Source organism: Podarcis filfolensis, assembly GCF_964270895.1.
Source record: "Podarcis filfolensis genome assembly, chromosome: 4".
Taxonomy (NCBI): Eukaryota; Metazoa; Chordata; class Lepidosauria; order Squamata; family Lacertidae; genus Podarcis; species Podarcis filfolensis.
Genome location: NC_139607.1, coordinates 51,026,683 through 51,051,037, shown reverse-complemented (window position 1 = coordinate 51,051,037; position 24,355 = coordinate 51,026,683). Strand labels below are relative to the sequence as shown.

Here is a 24,355-nt window from a genome sequence, read left to right as displayed (position 1 = left end):
CAGTGGCACTGTTGCATTGCACACTTCCCTACCAGCAAGTAATACCAGCTCACACATTATACATGTGCATTATACATGGCATTACCAGGAAGATGAGAAAGACTGACATGTGGTAGTCCAGTTCTTTATGGGAGGTGTCCAGTTGGTTTCTGTTCACTGACCAAAGGCATCCATTAGTGAAACAGGGAGGAAGGCCATTTTGGGGCAATTCTTCTTCTCCCTGCAGCCCCCTGTGTGCTGCAAAATTTTCTCCTGGTGAACACCCAACCATGCAAAGCATATTGTGGGGGGTCGGAGAAGAAGGGGAGAGGGAACAGCCTCCATCCATATTCCACTGACAGATGCTTTCCTTCTGCACAGGGACACCAATTGGATACCACCTTATATTTCTGCCATATTAGTCATTTTAGATGGTCAGTGCAGTACTAGGTGTGTGTTTTTTTACTGTTGTTTTAATATCAGAAAAATCTAAATGAGAAAAGGAAATAATAGGTTGTTAAAATTCCTGTTTATTAGCTTTGGTCCAATGCCTGTAGAATGCTACAGTTAGGGAGAGCTACAGTTCAGGTCTTCTTTATTCAAGCTCTATAATAATTACTCAGTGACTGAATAAAAAGTGGTGTTTGACATTTTGTGAATATTTCTTTTTTCTTAAAAGAAATCTATTAGGTCCTTAAGAATTTTAGGAATGTAGCTGTATTGCCATTTCACTACAGACTCAGGCTGTGTTTACATTACCATTATTTTTCTCAATCTGGATTGTAGCTGCTTTGGGAAATGCCATCAAAATGCAGTATTTCATAAGAAATGACAGGATAGGTATGGATTGTGACTACTTTTATGCACGTGCCGCTCCCCAAATGAACACATCAGAGTGCACTGGACACAGAGTGAAAGGTAGTGTGTGCACAACCTAAGTTATCATATCTCACCATATTTCAACCAGGCATTGGTTTCAATTCATTAATGAAGGACAGTTTTCCTGCAAACATTCTTTAGTAGCATGCTCAGTAATTCTTTCAGGATAAAAGCCACAATCTAAATTATTCCACATGTAAACAAGAATGCTATGCCTCATATATTATCAACAATTCAATATGTAGCATATTACACATTAGGGATCCACGATACTAGGCATACACAATCATCTCTATGCTTGCCTCAGAAATGACTGGGTTGTTTGCAAACATTACCTTTTCATGAAAGGTAATGTTGTGTGTACTGAAAAAGAAGTCTTGTAAATAAATATGTATATTTCCCTGCAGTAGTCATTTTTTGAAACACAGCGTCTTTTAACTCTGTCTAGCCAAGTCAGTGGAAATTTGCACCTCTATAGATTTGAACAGGCAGAGCTCAAGTTGTGGCACCTCAAAAAATGGCTGGTGTGGGGCAAAGAAATCAACACACTACTGAGGACTCGTGGTCCAAGGAGCAGCATTGGGTTGTTTCTGACCTGCACCAGCCATTTTCAGGCAGAATTAAGAAGGGAGGTCTGTTTATTAAGGTGATCTTTGCCTTCCTCGATATCTGCTAATATTCCAGCACCGCTGCCTGAATCTTTGAGCACCCCTGCTTAAAATGCTTTCCCTAGCCACAGCAGTTACCAGCTCTGCCATAAATCTGAAGAGAGGGGAGACAACTCTGCATCTCTCATTAGGACATTTATTTTTCTCCTCTGATTTCCCCTGATGCTCTATACCTCAGAAAGGCATTCATTTTGAAAACTTAACAATTCACTTATCAATTGTGAGAATTCAGCCCAAAAGCTCTCAGAGCAACTTCCAGAATTTAAAAGAAGACCAGATCTTAATACTTTCTAAAACCACAGCAATAATAAAACAGCAGCAGAATCAAGGGGGGGGGGACACACACAGCAGAATGAATCAATAGCAAATGTTTTAAAATCCAAAAATATCTTAAATCATCTTTAAAGGCCTGCAGAACTATGAGTTATGGGGTTAATACAGGAATGAATCACCATCTTTCTCTAATACTACCTAACGCTACCAGTCTGAAATACCACCACAAACATTAAAGGTTTTGAAACTTCATTCTCTATGAAGCCATGCAAATAAGCTAAAAATTGACAACTTTTGCTATACTCCAAAATGTAAGGCAGCTGCTTAACAATTCAACGTGGAAATGTTTACAACAGCATTAAGTGCATTCAAATTACCTCTGCAGCTTGGTATAGCATAATAATTGCCTTGCATTGCTTGGATTTCCCCTGACTCCAGTGATCATACAGTCAAGCATATTACTGTAAATGAATTACTGCAGCTATACTGTACAGTTGCCTGAAAAGGCTACCAGATAACGGTTTAGCTAAATTTGATCAGGTTTATTCGCATTTGTCTACTGGTTAGGCACTGAATAGCCAGCACAAGTGCTTTCAAGTCTGGTGAAGCAATTCTTTTAACCATAGTACACTACGGAAGTCCTAGTGAAATGTGATATCAATGGGCAGCAAATATTGCATGTCGGTGCACAGATTTTGTGAGACAATCATACTGTGGAAATTTGCCCACTAAATGCTGTCAAAATTTCCAAACTGGCAGTCCAGTAGCAGTGCAGGACACCTACAAAGTGGGAGTGATTGCTGCTGTGAAACTAGCCCTTTACTTCAGCAGTGTTGCAAGGATAAATACCTCAAAGAGTATAGTGCTCGGGGGGCCACTAGGGGGCGCATTGGAAGATGGCCGACAATACCATCTCTCCGACCCACACGGGGTAATTAAGAGGCTGTTATGGGAGTAGGCAGCCTCCCTTGTTGCCCCAAGGAAATGGGGAACACTGCCCTTGCCTGCTGTGCCCATAAATCACCCCCTAATTCGAAAGAAGGGGGTGAGGGCCCTAGGCAGAATGCCCCCGTGTGGACCTCGGCTCTCCTGGACGCTGTCTCTGATCGTGCACTAGCTGCAGCAATTTGGAATAATTAATTACAAAAGCAGCAAATGCACATATTTCAAGTGAAGAAGGGGAGTGAAGTCTGCTAATTTAAGTGACCTCTGCGAAAGAAGACGACGGGTTGGAGAAACAGGAATATTTTACGATGAAGATACACCAAAGGCTGGGTATGTTGACAACGGGACTGAATGGGGGGGGGACCTTTTTTACTTTCCTTCTATGTGATTTACAAGAACCCCTCCTCATTAGAATCGTCGGTTGAACTGACCCAAGCAGGATGATTAAGGTCTGTGTGGAGATAAACTTTAACCAAAAGTATGCTTTATGGAGATTGAAAAGCAATAAGAGCTTTTGGAATGGCGCAGCAATTAATTTGGAGTCGCCATCTTGCCAAAGGATTTATAGCCGAGAGAAGGAACGGACTTGTTTTCAGATTGCATTCCTGATGAATCTCCTCAGAGGTTTTGAGAAAGGAGGCAGATTGGTGAAGATTAATGACGCTAAGACTGTTTTGATGTATGGAAGTGATGTTACATGGAAAACGTCTGGATATGGCTACTGGATAAAAAACAATAATATCCACGCAGGATTACAAACTGTCTAACCAGCTTGTGGAGACTATCAGAGGTCACAAAGAGAAAGGAAAAACATATGAAAATAACAACAAGAGATGTGGAAAAACAAGAAGAAAGGACTGGATAGTACTGTGAACATCATAAGGTTAGATTTGTGGACATTAAAACAGCAGTAAGAAGCAAGAAGTTGATTGGATCCCTTTCAGAACTTGAAATATGGGTACCCCCAACAAAAATTTAAAATTCGGCTGTGTAATTTGGAATTTATGTAATTTGGTTTGATTTGATGTGATTGGTCGGTTAATAAAAAACTATTCTTAAAAAAAAAAAGAGTATAGTGCTCAGAAATTATAGGAATGGATCAGTGGAGGGGAGACCATTTGAAACAATTGTATGCACATGGCATCTAAGGTTCTTGCTCTTAAAAAACCATTGGTTTGCAACCATAGATATATTAGAACTACCTTGAAAAGTTTAATTCCCCACTCCATTATCTCACATCATCAGTTTTAGCTTCATTAGATAAGTGCCTTGTTTTAGGGATGGTGATTTACTTTGATCATCACTTCAAGCATATTTTTATTAATAGCCACAATATGTGGCATAATTTTTGTAATTACTATTGCTACTATAGGAAATCTAATACAGTTCTAAAGCATATACCTTTTCTATTTATGGTTCTTATAGCAGCAGATGAAAAGCTTATTTATCAGTCTAGTGGATCTGATTGCTTTAAAAGCTTGTTGTTGCTTATCCTGAAGCATCTCATGGTAAACATAGAATGTAAGCTAAAGCATAAGAGATACCTTTTGTTTTCTAGGAAGTCAGCATGCTGATTGCTATTGATAATAAGACAATAAATATGTACTGTGTCGATAAGAAAATAAAGAGCATTCATAATTGTTTCACTGAGAAATGTTTTAATAAGATCTTGCATGATGGCCTTAATTTCAGTATTGAACTTTGATTCTGTTAGAAGGGGTTTGGCTTGATTTTGTTAGGATTTTGGCTTCATAGTTCCAAATATAGGAGCCATCCCAACATCTGGTTAACACAACACACACAAGTCAATGCACATATGGAAGAGAATGTGGCTGCTACTTTGCTGGTCCTAAGGACAGACACATTGTCTCTGTCTACATTTCTGCCTGTCTGTGTCCTTTTGCTTACTTTTTTTTTTTTTTGTAAGACTGCACATGTGTTTCTTCCTTTCTGCTTTGAATATGACCAGCCTACGATACAAGGAACATTCATTCAAAGCATGTGGTGAAGATATTGTTAAGTGTTTCTATTCTACCCAAATTATGGGTATCTGAAATTAGAATGAACCAATGTCTCTGGTTATTTCCACAAGAACACATACACTGTGTTAGGCTGGTCATATGTTTCATACATCACTTTTATGAATATTAAAATAAAATAAAAAATTACAAGAATATCATTGAGCATGCAAAAATAAATAAATCACAAAACAAAACAGTCATTACTACAGCTATCACTAGATGCAGCAGCAACAAGAGTTCCTTGTTCTTCCACAGGATTTGCTTGTAAAACATGAGTTTGTCAGGAGATGAGGAACTGTCTCTCTCACTCTGGGTTAGGCTTTGCAACATTACAATGCTTTGGGCCTAGTCACCTGAAGTTTCATGAGGATTTAGAGCTCTGACCAAAATCCATGCAAGACACGGGAATGCAACCTGCTTCCTGCTTCTGAACAATGAAAGTTGGTCAATAAGGCATTACATACTCTCCAACATTTCTTACTCTCCCCCAACTGACCCTCTGCAACCCACACCCAGCAGAGCATTTCTGCCACCACACGCACGCTCCATGGTCCTAAGAAAACCCCTTAATCCAGATTTTATTTTGCTGTGTTCTTTGGTAGATTTACAAAAAGAAAAACACCAATAAATAAATTTTAGAAAGGGGCAAGATTAGACATGGACACACAAAGCAATTTTTTTTAAATTCCAGACTCCTTGTACTCTGCTCCCCCTTTCTTCCCGTCCAGGGTAGCCCTGCCTCTGCCTGAACCTCAGGGCTGGCGCCTCACATGAGACTGTGCCTCAGTGGTGGCAGCCTCTCCTGGCCCGCTCTCCAGCAGCCAATATGATATGCCCAAGGGATGAGTCTGGCAGCAGCAGTCATGGAGATGCCATGGAAAGGTAATGGGGCGCTCTCTTGCAGCCACCACTACTACCACTGCCACTCAGGACAACCACCAGCTCATCCTCCCCCCCCCCCCCCGTGCTCAGTGGCAGTGGCACTGGTGGGGGAAACAGGGACAGTCCAGGATGAAATCAGAAACTGGGGTGGCTTTTGTAATTCCAGGACTGTCCCTGGAAAATAGGGACACTTGGAGGGTATGGCGTTATGGAGGATGGGAAGGAATCTGTAATGGCTGCTTCAGTGGAGGTTTGTCCATTGTGGCAACTGTAGCCAATCATCCTCCTGTATCAAGCATTAAAAAAAAATTCTCTTCAGAATCTCAAAGTCACACATTCAGGGCTGTCTTACCCACAGGCGCTAGGGGTGCAGGGCCCCCGGGCGCCGGGCTCTCAGGGTGACCAGGCCGAGAGTCCGGGGCCCAAGAGTTGAGTCCGGGGAAGAGCCCGCTTGTCGGTCGGAGTGCCATGGTGGGCTCTTCTGCTGCGGCAGGCTCTGCGCCGCAAGTTCGGGGGCGACCGAGCCAGTGAGACGCTGAGGCGGCCAGCCGGCTCTGCCCTTCTGCGCACCTGGGACTGGGCAACTGGGGGGGCAGATCTTTGCACCCCGGCACCACATATGCTTAAGACAGCCCTGCACACATTCTATATTTCATTTATGTTCTCTTCTTTAACCAACCACTCATCCAATCCTACTCCAAAACTATACCTATGGCAATGAGGTCCCTCACATGTGTTTCTGAACAGAAAAGCATTGTGACTTGTTGGGCTGCTGTAAAATCAGCTCTGGTAGGAAAGCTTTTACTCCGTTTGTTGTTATGAGGCCTGCTCAGAACAGCAAATTGTTGGTTGCAATGTTGGGCAAGCATACAAACTGGCTCACTGAATGGGAAATGTAAAAACAAAAGCCCATAAGAAAATCTAAAATTCCTTCAATCTATAAAAGATGTTTATAGATACAAAAAAAGATAATTTCAGCCACAAATAATTGATGCAACTAAGCAGGGACAAATTCAGAACATCTTTTCTCTTCTCTTCTCTTCTCTTCTCTTCTCTTCTCTTCTCTTCTCTTTTTTAGAAAAAGACCATTTATAAGGACAGAAAAAACAGAAAGCTTAGCCATTTATTATAGTCAAGACAGTGGAAGACAACAAACTTTTGGAATGTATTTCTCTGCAGCTTTCTAAATGGTATGCCAGCATCCATAGTAAAAATGAAACCTAGTGTGGTAGCTCAGCTCCTCCATTCCTGTATAGATAGCAATGGGAGGCCAGGGAAAGGGATGAGGGGGATGCTCACCAGCCCTGGATATTTAATAGAAATCATTAAAATCTATAAACGAACTCATATCAAATTCAAGGGGAAGATTAAAGTAACATGTTGCCCTTTGAACACATCATTAGCACTGTTCTCCATCTGGCTGCTGGCAATGATTTTTGGATTTGTTCAGAAATCCTGACTTATAAAACAAAGAAAAGGTTCTTTCTCACTTCTTCTTCTTCTTAAATAAAAACCAATGAGTTTTGTGCTGGTTTTTTCTCTCTTAATTGACACAGAGAGAGAAGACAGAATGGCATTCAAGAATTTCCTTCTTATAATTTCACTAAAAATTCCATCAATCCACAGAACCGAAAGAAATTTAAAAACAAAATAAATGTGAACGACACACATTTTAACTTGTTTGCTATGATGAAAAATTTGATTGCATAACAATTTCTGCATATTTATGAGCAACCCTGATTTTCCCCCATGTTTCTTATTTCCATAAGTATTCAGAATTAACCATGTCAGTATCAGTCAAGTTTGAGGACATTTTATTTAGCTTAAAAATATGGATATCTAGACCTGGGAGTAAGTGCCATTGAACTCAATGAATAGGGTTAGATACTGCGAACTTTTTATTCTGCTACTCATAAAAGCAAAGAAGACAGCAAATAAAAAATAAAAGCATATGCTACACAAGTTGTCATATAAAGAAAGTCAGTTTGCCATATGGTGATCCATAACTGATTTTATCTTGGAGAGAAAATAGACCCATAATTAACTTAAATAACAGTAAAAAAAGTGTGACTTTTAAATAAACCAAAGATAAATGAAGTAGAGCTGAGCTGAAATTTCTTGTAAGGCATTCTTGTGATGAAACCTGAGATTTTTTCTTTTTATCATCCTGCAAGAAAAAAGCCACTTTGCTTAATTTTCTCTCAATATTTTTCTAGTGGACACCATTTCCCCCTCCCAATGGCCCAGAATGACATGGGGGTCAGAGGCAGAGGTGTCAGAAACAAAACAATGACCAGGCTGCCCCTTCTGCTCTTTCAAAAGGATCCAAAAATCAATATTCCAGTGTTCATTCTCAGCAATAAATATTGTGCTTCTGTACTATACACATACATAAACTGACAACACAAAATATAAATGGTTTATAACTAAATAAATCACTCAACTGAGCAGGGCTGGCCTACCCATGAGCTCAGGTGAGACAGTTGCCTCAGGTGGCAGCTCTGGCCTCCAAGAAGCATGCCACTCACTGCCACTGCCTCTTCTGACACCCGCTTCTCTCAAGCCTCCTTTTATTCCCCCACCACCTTCAGGGGAGGGGAGGGGAGTTTGGAGGGGAAATGGTGTCAGCAATGGAAGGAGGCAGAAGAGGAGGAGGCAGGGGGCTGCAGAGGAGGAGGAAGTGGGGGGCAGCATTTTCTTTTTTGCCTCAAGAGGCAAAACATCCTGGGCCAATCCTGCAACCATACTATTATTTAGCAATCTAACCTACCAAATCTGTTAAAGCCTTCAACAAACTTATTCAGGTGATGAACTTATTATTATTATTATTACTACTACTACTACTACTATTACTACTAGTAACAGTAGTACTACTGAGCATCTGAGTCAGAATTCAAAACAAGGAATTAAATATTTTTAATGGCTGGTTGGTAACAAAATACAGTAACTTCTCATTTGTTCAATGTTCAGTGTTCAACAATATAATGGCTCTTGTAGCTGCTCAAATCTCTCCCCTCCCCCTCTCTCCCCCCCCCCCCTGTGTGATTCAAGTTAACATCTAAAGGGGATAGATAAAAAAAGTTTGCACCAGCAACTTCTGTGATTTGAAAAATTGCATATTGCTGGGTTTTCCTATCACAGAAGCAGCTAGCCTCTGAGATATTCCAGGAGTCCATAATTTGGTAGAAAACCCATATACACAGTTAATTACAGGAGATAATATTGGACTAAGTTTTATTCAGAGTTCAAATCCATTGAACTTAATAAATATAACTTGGTCCATTAATTTAACTTTGAGTAAATGAAGCTGATTACAACCTAAGGTAATATATATCTTCATTACCCCAGTCCCTCAAACACAATTCTTGAGAATTGTTCATTAAAGCTAAATATCAGAACCTGGCAGATGAATGTTCTCCATCTCCCCTTGTCTTATTACCCACAAATCAAATGGAATTCTTTTGGACTCAAAGCAGCAAAGCACTCTGTATTCCCTGACTTGTCTTCACAGCAAGTCATGGGACAGTTCCATTTCTTACACTGCCAATACAATGATCCATTTTACCTGCTGAGAACCAAGCTCATCCAACAACACAATTCTGAACATATTCCCTTAGATGTAAGCCCTGTTCAATTCAATGAAATCTGAAATTTCCATGTGCACCTAGGATAACTAGAGTGGTTAATCAATAGCATTATCAACCAAACCAAACCAAACCTCCTTTACACAGAAAGCTAAAGGAAGGGTCAAATGATAGAGACTAGCTATATGCTGAGCATTGCTTCTCTCCAAAAGTGCCATCAAAAAAAGTATTTTCCACACCAAATCACTGAAAATAGAACTTGGTACAACTTGCCTTCTTTTACAAATGAACAACATCACACTGAATTATCATTAGTACAACGTGTTTCTATAGTTACCACTACTTGTTCCTTGTTTTTAATGAACAGTAGAACAAAATAGTCACATGAAAGCCAACATAAACTGCAATTAGAATTGCACTTGCAAAAGGAATAAGGCAAGTTCTGACCTTTCCAAAAACATTTATAGTCTTCTTTCTCATTATGAAAAGTTTAGGAAATTTTCTGGTTTGGTTACCTTTTTAAGAATGAAGTTCAAAGGAAAAATAGATACGCTAATGGCAAAGCCTTTCCTTTTCTAACAGGCATACAGTTCTTCCATTAAACTGCCTTTGTGTTTGATCCCATACTTTACTAGCAAAATCAAACCCTGTTAAAATGCACATCTTGATTCAGTACAAGCAACCCAATCTTCATTCAAAAAACTGTAGTGATACAAGCTCCAAGTAAGTGAATAGGATCTAGCATGCCCAGTGTTTTATAAACACGTGGAAGTACTCGTTTTTTAAAATGCATGTTACATAAAAGCACATAGATTTCCACTTTAAAGTGACATCTCCTTTATAGGAGAAGTCATTGTGTTTAGACCTACCAGGGCTATGCACTCATTCAAACATTCAGCACTACAATATCAAAAGAATACAAAGAAGGGAGAGGAAATTCAATTCAATCTGTACTGATGGGCTTCAATCACACTATTACATTTTCACAATATTTCTCTAGTGGTATCTGTAACTTTACAGGCTGTGCCTTGTTACACAAGGAAGACACAATGCAGGAATGTGCAGCAAAATGACAATGGAATCATGTTTTATTAGGAAATGCAAAAGCAGGACCTGCAACAAAATGTAGTGCATACCCACTCTTAAGAAAATTCCTATTGTTCATGACTCCCAACTATTTGCCTGTAAGTTGCCTAAAATACAAACCCTACTGGTGTTTGTGGCAGGAATGCTCAGTGATTTTTCTTTTTCAATTGCAGCCTGGCCTGACCTATATCTTGAACATCTTCTAATTCTCACTCAAATGTGCAAATTCAATCAGTGACTCTAGTAGGCGGTGAAATGGTTTGCAAATATTGTATTCAATCTATAGGGATTAGCAATTTGAATATTATCAAACTAAAGCACAGACAGGAGTTTTCTGTGAGGTTTACTTAACTGATACCCCATCTAAACTTCTGGAACTTCCACACTTTCTGGAAAAAAAGACTTAATAGTTCAAAAAACTTGTTAAGGGACAGCTTTGGAAGATAAAACCATGTCAGTTGTGTTGCATGCCTGTTTGTTTTGTAGGGCAGTTGGAAGACTGGGGCTGCGAGGATCCATCAGCAGGAGCACTAGATTCACCCCAGTGGTGCATCTGTGCACCTCTAATTTTGCAGCCACCCAGCACCATCCAGATAAGCTGCAGTTGTTGGGAGGCTTCATCACTATTGAAGGGAAATAAATATATGCATAGCAGGTCCAGAGCTGCCTCAACTTCTCATCTCATTGTATTTTCCCACCTGCATTAAACTCAAAGAATGCCAAGGCCACCATGAGTGACTTGAGAGAATTAGACACTTTTATGTAGCATAGAGAGCCACTTGGCCTTCTTTGATCTCTCCCTGACACAGTTGGTGGCAAGTTCTAGGGCAGAAGGTCCTAGCTGGCTCCCCAAACAAATTAGATATAGCAGGAGCTCTAGTGGTAGGCAGGAGGAGGAGCAGAAGCTGTGTAGTATCTCCCCAATCCCCTTTCACTGGCCTTCTCTTGCCATAGCCACTTTTGGATAGACATTTAGCTAATGCATAATCAGTTGTCAAGAGACCTGAAAACAAACATGAAATTTACCTTGATATGAGCTACTGGATCTGGGACAGTTTGAATCATGTCCTTTAACAGCCAGCGTATGTACCAGAAGGTCAGACCCCAAGGCAACTGTAGAGCCAAGAAGATAGAATCATGTCAGTACAATATTTTTTTAAAAATATACTTTGTAGAGAAATATAAGACCATTTATAACCCAACTGCTCTACATGCATAGAATTATTAAAATCAATATTGATTATATCAATTACATTGGCATGCCATTTACAGAATTCTGAAGCTGCTGGGCTCATTGTTTTCTTTTTAATTTATCCATTGATCTAACTCAAGACAATTCATAAATTGTCTGTAGTCATGCCTTGACAACTAACCAGATTCAGCTTATCTGTGCTGTAATATGTTAAGCAGGGGTACTAGGAGGTAATAGAATAATGAGAGATAGGTATTTCCACCAACACCCAAATGTCAGCTCTCTAAATATTGTGCTAAGCACTTTATAAATTAGAAACAATTATCTTCTTCCAAAGAACAATATGATAATTCATTCACTCATTGGCAGAAAAAACATATTCTGGGGGATCCAAAATACTGTGAAAATCACAGGTGTATGGTTAAGGGGTTCAAGAAACCAAAACCTCCCTCAAGCATTCCCCAGTGTGAAATGATGTCACTGTATTCAGTATCCTACCCTCTAGCAATGAGTTGGAGGTACATCATGTTCTTCTTTTACCAGGGAAACACATGGGTGAGATGCAGGCCAATGACAGCTGGGGATGGAGGAGAAATTAAATTCAGTTCATTTAAAGGTGAATCAACCTAATTTGCACTTTCTAAAAGTGAACTGAAACACAGCCATCTTTTGAAATTCACTCCTCTTTTGCAATGCAGTTCTTCAGCCAAGTAATGGATAGAAAAATGTATATACTAGATTAAAGTGTGCATAAAAATGCACATATGGGATTCTTTGGAAGCTGGAGTGGGATATACATTTAATTAACAAGTTTCTATGCATACCCACCCATCTATTCTACCTTCCAAGCAAATAGGAAGCGTTGTCAGTGTTGAAGAACACCTTTCTGCCCAAGAAAACACTCAAGAAGGGTGTGAAGAGGACTTGTAAGGGGTGGGGCCTGGAAGGTGTTCAAGGGGCCAGCCAGGGATGAATTGTACAGTATCAGAAGCTAAGATGTCTGAGATTAGTGGGAGGGCGATCAGCTGGTGCTATGGGGAATTATATATTGTTGCTGTCTCTACATACATAGTCCATGTCCTGAAGGTCGAGAGACAATGGAGGGGTGTCCTTAATATTGATCTAGAAGCTTAAGCTGGAGCAAACAACAGAAAGACTGGCAGGTAATGACTTATTAAAAGAATTGCACTGACTGCCAATATGCTACCTGGCAAAGTTGAAGTTTTTCTTACTAATTTACAAAGCCCTAAACAACTTGGTGAGGGACATGGGTGGTGCTGTGGGTTAAACCACAGAGCCTAGGACTTGCCAATCAGAAGGTCGGCAGTTCGAATCCCTGCGACGGGGTGAGCTCCCGTTGCTCGGTCCCAGCTCCTGCCAACCTAGCAGTTCAAAAGCATGTCAAAGTGCAAGTAGATAAATAGGCACCGCTCCGACGGGAAGGTAAACAGCGTTTCCGTGCGCTGCTCTGGTTCGCCAGAAGCGGCTTAGTCATGCTGGCCACATGACCCGGAAGCTGTATGCCGGCTCCCTAGGCCAATAAAGCGAGATGAGCGCCGCAACCCCAGAGTCGGCCATGACTGGACCTAATGGTTAGGGATCCCTTTACCTTTACCTTTACAAACAACTTGGTACCAAGACCCCTAAGAGATCGCCTTCTCCCCATAGATGGTAAGCATTGGTAAGCATAAATTTGGTAAGCATTTTTGTATTTTCAGTGTTTTCAGCCTGCTTAAACCTTTTTTTTTTTTTTTGGTTGTTTACATTTTGGCTATGTTTGCCACTGACACTTGAGGATCCTGTTGGACCTATTTTACTGTATCATGTATTGTATTTTTTTTATTTCCTATATACCACTTTGAGATTTTTCTAATTATCCTGTTAGTAAACATTCTAAATAAAATAATAAACAAAGCACTTTATTGTGACAAAGTCTTATATCTTTGGAGAACTCTCTTTTACTTAAGAGACCCAAACCTAATCCCAAAGAATAAAGGAAACTCAGTTTTAAAGATGTAGACAATCATTCACTGTGCAGGCAAAAATCCCGCTTATATGACCACTGGTATGACTTCTTTGGGTATATAAAATTTCACACAAAAAATTTGATCTTGCTTTTCTAATGATTGATTGCTTTACAAATTAGCCAAATTTATTTTTTAACTGCAAAATCTTTTCTGGATTTAAACAACATTATCCATTGTTCTTTTCTTGCAGAGTGATTATTTTTAGCTCTTTAAATGTCATACATTAAAATGTTAGAGTTTATGAATTGGAAAATGCAAGACTTGACAGATGATGCCAAAAAGCTGTTGAAAGAGGAGCTAGGCACACTTCTGTGTGGTTTTTATTTCACTTTCTTGGTTGTGTGGAACATTTTTATAGCCACTGGAAAAAATGTGACGATGTGACAAAGAAAACCCTAATAATGAACAATTGCTTATTTTTGTCATCACACTATGTGCAAATATTGCCACAGATGAATGATGCACACTATTATTAGGTACATATAATTAATTTTCTAAATATCTTTTTTTTAAAAAATCAACTCAGTTCATAAGAAATTCATTCCTACCTTTATTACTATAAATAACCATGTCCCTACAAACCTGTCTTAGCCTAATGAAAATTGCTGAGCTTCCTGAAACTTTGCCTAGGTCACCTAGAAAACATATATTTGATGAGTTTTAATAGTTTCGGTGGGGTAAGCTGTATGCCTGAGTCTCTTCTAATTCCTGGATCCAACAAAGGTTCAATTGCAGGCATAGCTAGAAAAGTTTCTTGGTAATGACCCGCTAAATACAGGCTGTAAGTTAACAAAGGAAATGGCTCTATGGCAGAAGCCAAATGGGTGGGAACCCCACTCCTTCAACTGACAGTTAGTTAGTTCGAAAGAACAAAGGAAAGAGTTGAGGTGTTTGAGCTATAAGTAGAAGCAGGAGGAAGCAGGCTGGGAAGCCAGAGAGACAGAGCCATGCCTGATCTTTGCTTGAATCCAAGACTGTGGCTGTGGGAGAAGCAAGACCTCCTTGGGTTGTTAATGCTGTGAGCCCCTCCATCGTAGACTCAGGTTGTATATGTGTAAATAAACCACATACCATAAAGACACCACAGTCTCCACTGCCCTTCATTCTGAGAAACCAAACCCTGGGTGAGCACCTGCAACCCCTGGAATATCTCACCACTCGGAGACTGGGGTAGTGTTTAACAATATGTTTATATGATTGTTCTAATAGCCTGCTCCTGTAAGCTGCTATGACAACAACAAATAGGATCAAATATTAGAATCACATGGCCAAACTACACAGAACCTCGGAGATAGAGGTTGAGACCTCTCAACCTATTCAAAATGAAGAGAAAAACCCTGAAAAGCGTACATACACAGGGATCAAACGGGACCAAAACAATGATGCTGTCGCAATAGGAGAAGAGGGCTGTTTTACCTTTTCTTCCCACATTATTTTCCTGACTGAAACCTCTGCTCTGCAAAGCTGCTAAAGCCCTGCTATGGTGAATGGGCAGATCCATTTACCATGCCTGTCTTTCCATCAAGAGGGTTAATTGCCACCTTTGTATAAGGAGTGGGTGGCTGAAAAAATGGTGTATACGGAAAGGATTAGACATCTCCCCCCACACAGTAGAGAGCCTCAGATAAGACCTTCTAGAATGAATGAAACACATGAAACAACACAACTGATGGTCTGCACCCAGAGTCCCACTGAAACTGGTACTCATCTGACTCAGACTTTGCATTACACAAACCCCCAGGAGCTCAGATATATTATATGCACTCTTGATAGAATGCCAGAAATTCCTTGGGCCAGATTATTATTGGCTTTCTTAACTTCGCAGTCATAAAATACATAATTTGTGGCTGTAAATGGACTAATTTGTCATAAATTGGCATATTATGCGAACCTAAACAAGGGTACTTTGAATGAAATAGTTTCTGTCTCAAACACAATAAGCCATGTGAGCCTAAAAATGAGGGCTTATTTCATGGTCTACCTATCTACACTTTCTCTTCTCTCATCATACGCAACCAAAAACGAAAAGAAAAAAAGGTTGGGGCAGAAGGTGCCCACTAGGAGGAAAATATTCTGAAAAACCTCAAGTTTTGCCAGTACTATGACATCAACCCTGGCTTCAGACACAATTGAACATGCCCACCCCTGTGAGAGGGAGGCAGCTGGATGAGTAACAGTGGTTGCTATGTTAACCAGTGAACACTGAAAGAAAATCAATAGAGAAGCTATTGGAAGTGACAGTTGGTGCTGCAAGCTACTGAAAATATATCTGAAAATCTCAGAGATCTTCAGAGCCTGCATAAAAGGGAAAGCGGGAGTTATTGGAAACTTCTGCAAACAGGTTTGAAATCACTACAAAGGGAACAACTGAAACCATTTTCAGGTGGAGCAACAGTGGTACCTCTGAACAGCACACTGGTTTGCATCCTAAGGTGAGTTAAGGAAGTTCACCAAAGGAAAACATATCATCCCTTCCTTCCCAATACAACTACCTGATTCTCCAAAAAGCTCCTCTGGAGGGTCAGTGGGCCTGCCTGGACAATGTGAGATGGAATATGGAGACTAGAAGCCAGAGTCAACAATTTAGTCAGAGCTTTCACATCAATCAGGGAAGGGAACTGTTGGTCCTGCAAAGATCAGAGGAGACTAGGAGACTTCTATAGTCACAGCCTCTGCCTGGTTATCAGCTGTGTTGCTGCCTGGTTGTCAGTTGGGTATACTACCTCCAGTTGGTTTGTTGCTTACATATGTCTCATCTCCTCCTCCTGAGAAGTCCTGTCCTCCCAACATAGACCCTGTTTATAGCACATTCATCCTGTGAAATCTGGTCCACTTGTGCTTTTGTTCCTGCGACCCAGACAGGAATGGAGAGAATCAGGGATCAAGGAATGGCTCAGGATACAGTTATTGGGGGGCCTGGGAAGGCATCTCTGAGATGGGGCTCTTAGGACTGGGTTTGGACTGGGCCCAGTTTCTCTGTGTCTTCAGTGGAGACAGAGAACTGTAGGAGGCAAGCTTCTTGAGATCTTCTCTCCAGGTCTAGGTGACCAGGATATAGACCATGTCTGCATCTAGACATTGTCTTAGGACATATTGAACCTCTTGGGGCTATCTACATAAACAGTGAACTACATACCGAATCATCTGAAAAGGACAGAGTAAAGCATTTTACAATATCTGTGAATAGTGGTAATCCTTGCTCCTTCAAAAATCGTTAGTACACTCTTCAGGTAGGTGATAGAGAATTGCTACTCAGTAGTATTCTCATTTATGTATATGAATGAATACAGCTACGCAACCTTGCCATGCTCCTAGAGGTTCACTGAATGACTACATCTGTGTAGCAGATGCTCCGTAAATCCCTGTTCAGAATGTGGATGTGTGCGTAGAAGTCAAATTTCCACACTACAAGTTAGATAAATCTATTGCTTTATTTATATTCTAACCCTCACATCTTAAGAGAGGAAATGATACTAAAGTCAATTCTCCTACAGTAGGAACTTTAGGCAACAACCTGTAAAAGGTTATTATTAGACCCTTTCATCTATCTTCCCCCCACCCCAAGACCACATTCATATTCAAAGCTATATAACTTGGATTATGCATCCATATGAAATGCAGTGCAGCTATTCCTGGATCTCCCAAAATAGCATTAAGAAGCTCAGTATCCCCAAAGTGTATATCTTCAATCCTGACCACTTGCAAATGTAGTTAAAATGAAATTAAAAGAATGAGGAACGGAAAGGAGACCTTTGAGTCACATCTGACACATTTAACTGTAATGACCGCTTTCCATATTTTAGGGGTTAAATGTCTCTCTCAGTACTGTACTGAAATGTTCACCAATGATTAATCTCTGATGCTTATCCTGTTACAGGATACACATATACATGAATGTGATACCAAATGGAGGTTAAAGAATTTTGTGCATTCCTAGTGGGAAACCACACAGCCCATGGGAATACACACACAACCACACACACCAGAGAGAGAGAGAGAGAGAGAGGCTGGATCAAATTAAAGCTGTACCCAATGGGCACTGCACTTCTGTTCAGTTGTGTACTTTTTCTATTCTTGGCCCATTTATTTAGAAATAAATTCTACTGGGATCAATAAAATGCATCCCACTTATTATTTAATTTAGAAGATGCATCACACAAAATTAGTCCCACAGTGACTTACCGTTTTTTTTAAAAGATACAAAACAAATTAAAGCAAAATCATAACAACAATTTTAACAAAATAAAACAACATCATAGATACTTAAAAGACACAACTGTAATAAAACCACGATAAAAGCATATTTTGCATAATACCAATTCACAATTACCAGCCAAAAGCTAATGTAATTGGCCTGTCCCACAACACTAAGTGTCTGGGAATAGAGAGAGGTTTTAACCTGGCAATGAAAAAAGAAGATCAGCCCCAGTCAGGCCTTACTGGGAGCAGCATTCCATAATTGGAGAGCCACAACCAAAAAGGCCTCTTTCTTGTCACCATCCTCCAAGCCTCACTCAATTTCAGTGTCTTATTTTGCCACTCTTAAATGCAGTTCTTCACATTTCTGCAGCAATCTGAGGTTGCTATTTTTAAGCCTCATCAAAATCCAACAGCATTTTACTGCAAATTTCTCCTAATCACATTGCTGTACTCAGTTTTGATTAGCATACACATTTTTGCAAACGATGTCTCCTAATATAATTTAATATTGTATGTAATTCTCATGAATAGATCCATTTTATGTACACTTTCTCCTAATGCATGAATTTTTGTAAGCACTGCTCAGTTGGAAAACTACATCACAAAATTCAGGTAAGTGTGACTTTCAAAGGATGCCTGTGTTTCGGTTCTCATATTGTCCCAGAAAGTGTGAATTCAACAAATTCAGCTGAAATTGTGAATTGAACGGTATTTCTCCCCCATCCCTACTTACAGCTAGTCAACATCTATGAAGCAAAATGAACACAGAACTCTGGTTCAAACAAATGCCTACTAATACTTGGCTCAAACTAGGCTGTGTGCCTTGCAGCTACTTAGAATCCTATAGAGTTCCAAATAGTGTACTCTGATGTTTTGTAAAGATGACTGTAGTTTCCCTTCTCTCTGTCCTGCACAGCAGTCAGTCTATGTGGCTTGCTGTCTCTGGATCAAGGTAACTGTATGCAGCAATGCTGTTATTTACTTCTCTGTTATTTAGTAACATACTTCAGATTGTTGGTTATGATTGGACTCAGAAGCTCAGGATCTGTTGTGGGGAAGGAATCACTTTCCTAGTTCTAACTCACAACCTAACAAGCCACTTTTGAACTCCTCCTATCTTAAAGCTATTTTATCAGTTTACAGAAATGGGTCGCTATTGGAGCAAAGACATAATGCTGTGTGTCTGTAAGCCACCCAGAGTGGCTGGGGAAATATATACGTATATATACTTCTCTGAGCCACCAAAATAGCAACCATTTGACCAATAAAAGTTTTATTTTGAAACTTGTGTCATTATGAAGAACCTGTATAATATTTGAAGCAAACTGCATCAGAAATGCTGACATTCTTGGAATCCTTTTTATTTATAATACTTCATGCTTTCTATCCATGTTATTCTTTGGCATAAACTCCTTATATCTATTTGGATTTTTTGATGTTGGCACCTGCATTTAAAATGAAGTTTAAAAGGGAAAAAATAACAGCTGTGCAAACATCAAATATTTTAAAAGGAAAGATATTTTCAATAAGTGTTCATTTTATTACAAAAATTATGGGAGGACGTATATAAAAAAGGCTGTTTTTGCCCATTGCCATTTAAAAATTAATAAAATGCTAGTATATATTGCAGAAATAAAAATATGTTATGTCCACACCTAAACCATGTCTGCTGGAAAAACATGTCATCCTCAATAAATAATGCTGTGATTTCTGGACTTTACTGTGTTGTTTTCATTTTGCCTCAAGTACAGTACATCTTAATAATATCTAAAAATACTTCACAGTGATCAAATGCATAATTTTGGCCTCACATCATTTCCACTTGCCAAGAGATTAAACCAGTTTCATACAAGAAGAATAAAATCTCTCTCCTTTTTGACGTGTAAAATCTAAGGCCTTGAAGCTAATTATTTTCATAAGTATAAATGCAGCTCGTCAATTCCTTTGTCCTTTGAAAGGGTGCTCACTATCTAAGACAACACAGCAGGGGAAGTTCCCTGCCTAGGAAATGTCCACATCAGAGCAGATATTAAATGGCTAGGGATGTCCAAGAAGTGGAAGCGGAAATAGCTCAAGTTCACTTATTCATCCCATATCCAGAACGAAAATCAGTTCAGCAAATATGATTAGCATGTTGTTGTTTTTAGTCCACAAATGATACATCATTGATTACTCCCCGCACAGCATTATATTCAGATTGCCAATTGCATAGGAGATTCACTCATATAGTGTGTTTTCCTCTGGTTCCAGCTAATAAATGTATTCTGCTGCAATCTTATGTCTTCTTACTATGGAGTAAACCCTACTGAATTTAGGGGTGCTCATGACTAGGATTTTGCTAGTAGAGACTCAGTTTTCAGTTTGATTTAAGTAAGGCTACAGTTTCCATCTGCTCTGTTGTGGGGCTTTGGCTTTGAAGCAAAGTAAAGGTCACTCTACAAGTTCTTAAGTGTCATGATAACAGAGACTAATGGATATCCTAAGAGTTCCAAGTTTCAAAGAATTTCTGATTACATTTCATTGGCACCAATCCAACTCCTCCAGCCATGCTTTGCTGTGTGGAGCTAATGATACTGGATAGGGATGTTCATCACCATTTACAGCCATTATTTTCAATGGCGACCAGATGAGAATATGAATCTGATGTTCAATGCATCTGCAGCAGCTGGTCCACAGGACTCTTCCATGCTAGGTAGAGTATGCAGTTTCACTATGCTTGGAAACTGTCTCACTATACATATATGTATGTACACACACATGTATATATGGAATTGGCAATATTATATCCATACAAAATTTAATTTTAATATCAGACATATAATAACAATATCAACACTTTCAAAATAAAAATAGAAGTATACAATTAGAAGTCCAAATGGAGTTTACAGACTGGTGTTATATATAGCAACACAGACTTTGGAATGCGCAGTATCATAAGTTGGACCCAACTGTTGACAGCAATGCCACAGCAGACTTCAGAATTGCTATATGTGACACAGTTGTGGCACACAAGGACCACTGTCCCACCCATGGCACTTTCATAATAATCCACAAAGTTCTCAATGGTAGCATGTCAAGCTTAAGACTACCGTTAAAGGTTGAAACAATAGGACAGTCCTTTCCACCATGAGCAGTGATAATACAGAGCACAACTACAAATGTGCTTCCTAGCTATGTGATAGCTTGACCTTAATCACAGGCACAATCCATTCTGTATGAACATGGGCTGGGAAGGTGAACTATAGGTGTTCAATGAACTGTGAACAAAAGTAATTTAACTAATATTCCCCATTATTTTGAATCAACATGGCAGATCAGACCATTCCAAAGTGCATGCGATTGAAGATATTGTGGTACAATTTTGTGTGATAGCTCTCAAGATGAAAGAGAGGGTTTTGGTCTTTGTTTGCCAGTCTCTCGCTGTTGGTTATGGCCTGCATGGCATTGGCTGATGCAGGACAGTTTGTGGGGAGGGGTGATCAGTGAGGTGGGTCCAGCTCAGGTGGCCATTTCCATGGTTTTCCCCTTCCATCCCGACCCAGTCACACATTGGATGTAGGAGCCTATTTGCCAGCTTAGTGGCAATCTCTCTCCAGCATAATGTAAATATTGCATTGCTCTGCACATCCCCCATTGCAAACACAGAAAATATATATTAGACATATAGTAACATTTTTCTTATAGAAATTGTACCCTACCAAGAAAACCACCCCAAAATCAAACACAGTCTTCAGAACCTTTGAGGCAGACCTAAAGTCAGGTAATATTATGCCACGAAACTCTAGGTAAATTCTCCTTAACAGTTGTCCCTTTCTGTTTCAGTCCTCAAAAGTAAATAAGTATTGGGGAGGGGGAGCTACTCCTGATATCTAAAAGCACTGGAGGTCCACAGAAAAATCATTAATAATCCTATTCTCCGCTTTCAGAAAAAGGCATGAAAGATGTCACTCAACTAGCAAAGCAAAGAAAGCCAACAAAATTTGTTCTCTCTAATTACTGGTGGTAGAGCATGAGACCATTAATCGTGGTCATGGGTTCAAGCCCCACACTGGGCAAAAAATTCCTGCATTGCAGGGGGTAGGACTAGATGACCTTTGTGGTCCCTTCCAGCTGTACTATTCTATTACAGTGGTATCTCAGGTTACAAACACTTCCATTACAAACACTTCAGGTTACAAACTCCGCTAACCCAGAAGCAGTACCTTGGATTGAGAACTTTGCCTCAGGATGAGAAGGTAACCTGAGGTACCACTGTATTCTGTTTTAGAAATTATTACTTTATGGATACTAAGAGGAAAGTTTATGAAGATAATAGAAATAAAACAGCACTACTCAACAAAACACATTATTTTAATGTATTGCAGACTGTACCAATAAGCATATGGTGAGTTATGCTTTGTCAACAATAAAAACAATATGAGCAGCTTTTAACAGACAACTAGCTGGTGATATGTCCCAGCATTTTTAGTTGTGTTTCAGTTGGTTCTGTTGGAAGGAGAGCTTTGTTGGGCTCAAAATGTTCACTAACAGAAATTGTCCCCAAAGAATGAAGTTTTCGTATGGTAGTCAGTCCCCATTTGCCAGTAATTTCACTGAATAGACCTGGGCACATAACCACCAAAATATGTAAACAAGCCAAAATGAAGCACTTTTAAATCCCACTGAATTTGCTTACTTTTTCCTATTGAAAAATGCAACTTAAAATCCTTCTCTTCTACACTTTCCTGACCCACATGAGTGGATATACAACTTTAGGTTTCTTCAGCTAATGCCACTATGATAGTACTTGCCAGCTAATTCTTGATATCCACCTCTACCATTTAATTTGGTTATGAACGTGCAGCTTGTTTCAGTAAACAGTGTTTACTCCCTCTTTCACCACTTTGCAATTCTACTTTAGCATGTTATGAATCAGATCCTGTAGAAAATTGAACTGAACCCATAGCTGTCAACTTTTCCCTTTTCTTGCGAGGAATCCTATTTGGAATAAGGGAATTTCCCTTAAAAAGGGGGAAACATTGACAGCTATGACTGAACCTCTGAAAACCAACTTTATGTACTATTTATGTATGCTTTCTAGATGGCAAATACTTAAGTGTACCATTGCACTGCATAAATAAATGAGCATGCAACACTTAGTAATAATAGCTCTTGCGACTCATAAGAGCCTTTGGGGGAAAATCTCACTAATATATTAATAACAGAGAACCAGCAACACTAAAAATTATAAGCTCGTTTCACTTTTTAAAGTACCTTAGAGACGGTTTTCTCATGCAACAATTGCAGACTCGATTATTATATAGTAAACATGTGCTCTGAATCATGTTTAAGCAGATTTCATGCAGGACAGGAGAGAGTCCTGTATTCCCAGCAGCAACAGTATTGGAAGAAAAATGAAAATGACTAAAGGTAACTGGCATAAAATTGTTTAATCTTATGAGGAAACATCAGTGCATTATTTATTTTAACTAGATTCCTGGCCCCAGCCCAAGGACACAAGTGTCTAGACGTGCATATATTTTCACAAATTTAATTTTTTAAAAAATCATAAAGTCTGCAATATCTGATTGAGCACCTACAAAAGGGAAAATCTCCACAGTTTTCTGTCTACCTCACTCAACCCTCTTATTCAGGGGGTAGAGATTTCAACAGTTATTCCTGAAGGGCCACAGCACTTCACAAATACCTCCCTCTCCAACCCCCTTCAAACATTTATTTTAATTTGTTTAAAATATCCATAAGCCACCCTTCATCATGGTAAGCTGCAACAGCATTCACCTTAAAACAAAAATTCCAATGCAATAAATGAGATAATAGATAAAACAATAAACATTGTTGTATGTTCTCTTGTTTAAAGACCCAGATCCAGAAATGAGCATATCCCACAGACTCAGTGCAGGTATAAATTCTAGTTTGCATATACTGTTTAGATCTCCCATCAGTGCTGAATTGATTTTGAATATTCTCTCCTTTCCACAGAGCTATTCTTTTAGAATCATATAATTGTAGAGTTGTAAGGGACCCCAGGGGGTCATATAGTCCAACTCCCTACAATGCAGGAATCTCAACACGCAGTCCCCCATCCAGTCTGAAACCATACTGGACTCTGCTTAGCTTTGCAAATTCCTTACCTACCATCTTATTCCTCCTGGTGCATCACTCCAAAGATCCAGGTCCTCTCACTTAACTCCAAATGTTCAATTACTTGGGTCCCTCACAATAAATATCCCCTAACCTCAGTGCAGGTATAACACTCCCATTCTCTTAAACAAGGCTAAGGGATGAAGAGTAGACTGCATGGCTTTGTGCTTCCTCCTCATTCCAATGAGAATCTCCTACATCCCCTTCCGGCTTTAACCATGGTTAGGGCTTACTAACCTTCAGCTTGGATGCAACTTCTGAGTATCATTCAAAAGTCATGTGAGTAATGGTAATACAATTCACTCTGGCTGTTTTATTGAAGGCCACTTATTTCCACTGTCTGTTTAAAACTACAAGTTCTCCAAAGCTCCGAATAATACAAGTTTGCTGTTTGTATCACTTAAAACAGCTGCTCCAAGAAGCCAGCCAAGAAAACTGGCAGCCAGGATTCTGCGCTTAAGAATTCACAGCTCTCAAA

At 39.5% G+C, this 24,355-nt stretch overlaps 1 protein-coding gene across 6 annotated transcripts in view; it reads right to left on the bottom strand.

Moving 5' to 3' along the window:
• The window catches only part of ERG (ETS transcription factor ERG), a 109,414-nt gene that overhangs the window by 62,598 nt on the left and 22,461 nt on the right, over positions 1-24,355 (bottom strand). For 4 of the 6 annotated variants that reach the window (XM_083608787.1, XM_083608791.1, XM_083608781.1 and 1 more), the window contains exon 2: positions 11,344-11,430. In XM_083608787.1, the coding sequence (XP_083464913.1) occupies positions 11,344-11,382 (39 nt within the window). In that variant the 5' untranslated portion in view covers positions 11,383-11,430. Of the gene's footprint in view, positions 1-11,343; positions 11,431-12,007; positions 12,087-24,355 lie in introns of all 6 variants that reach the window. The other 2 variants (XM_083608786.1, XM_083608785.1) reach the window with 1 other exon arrangement.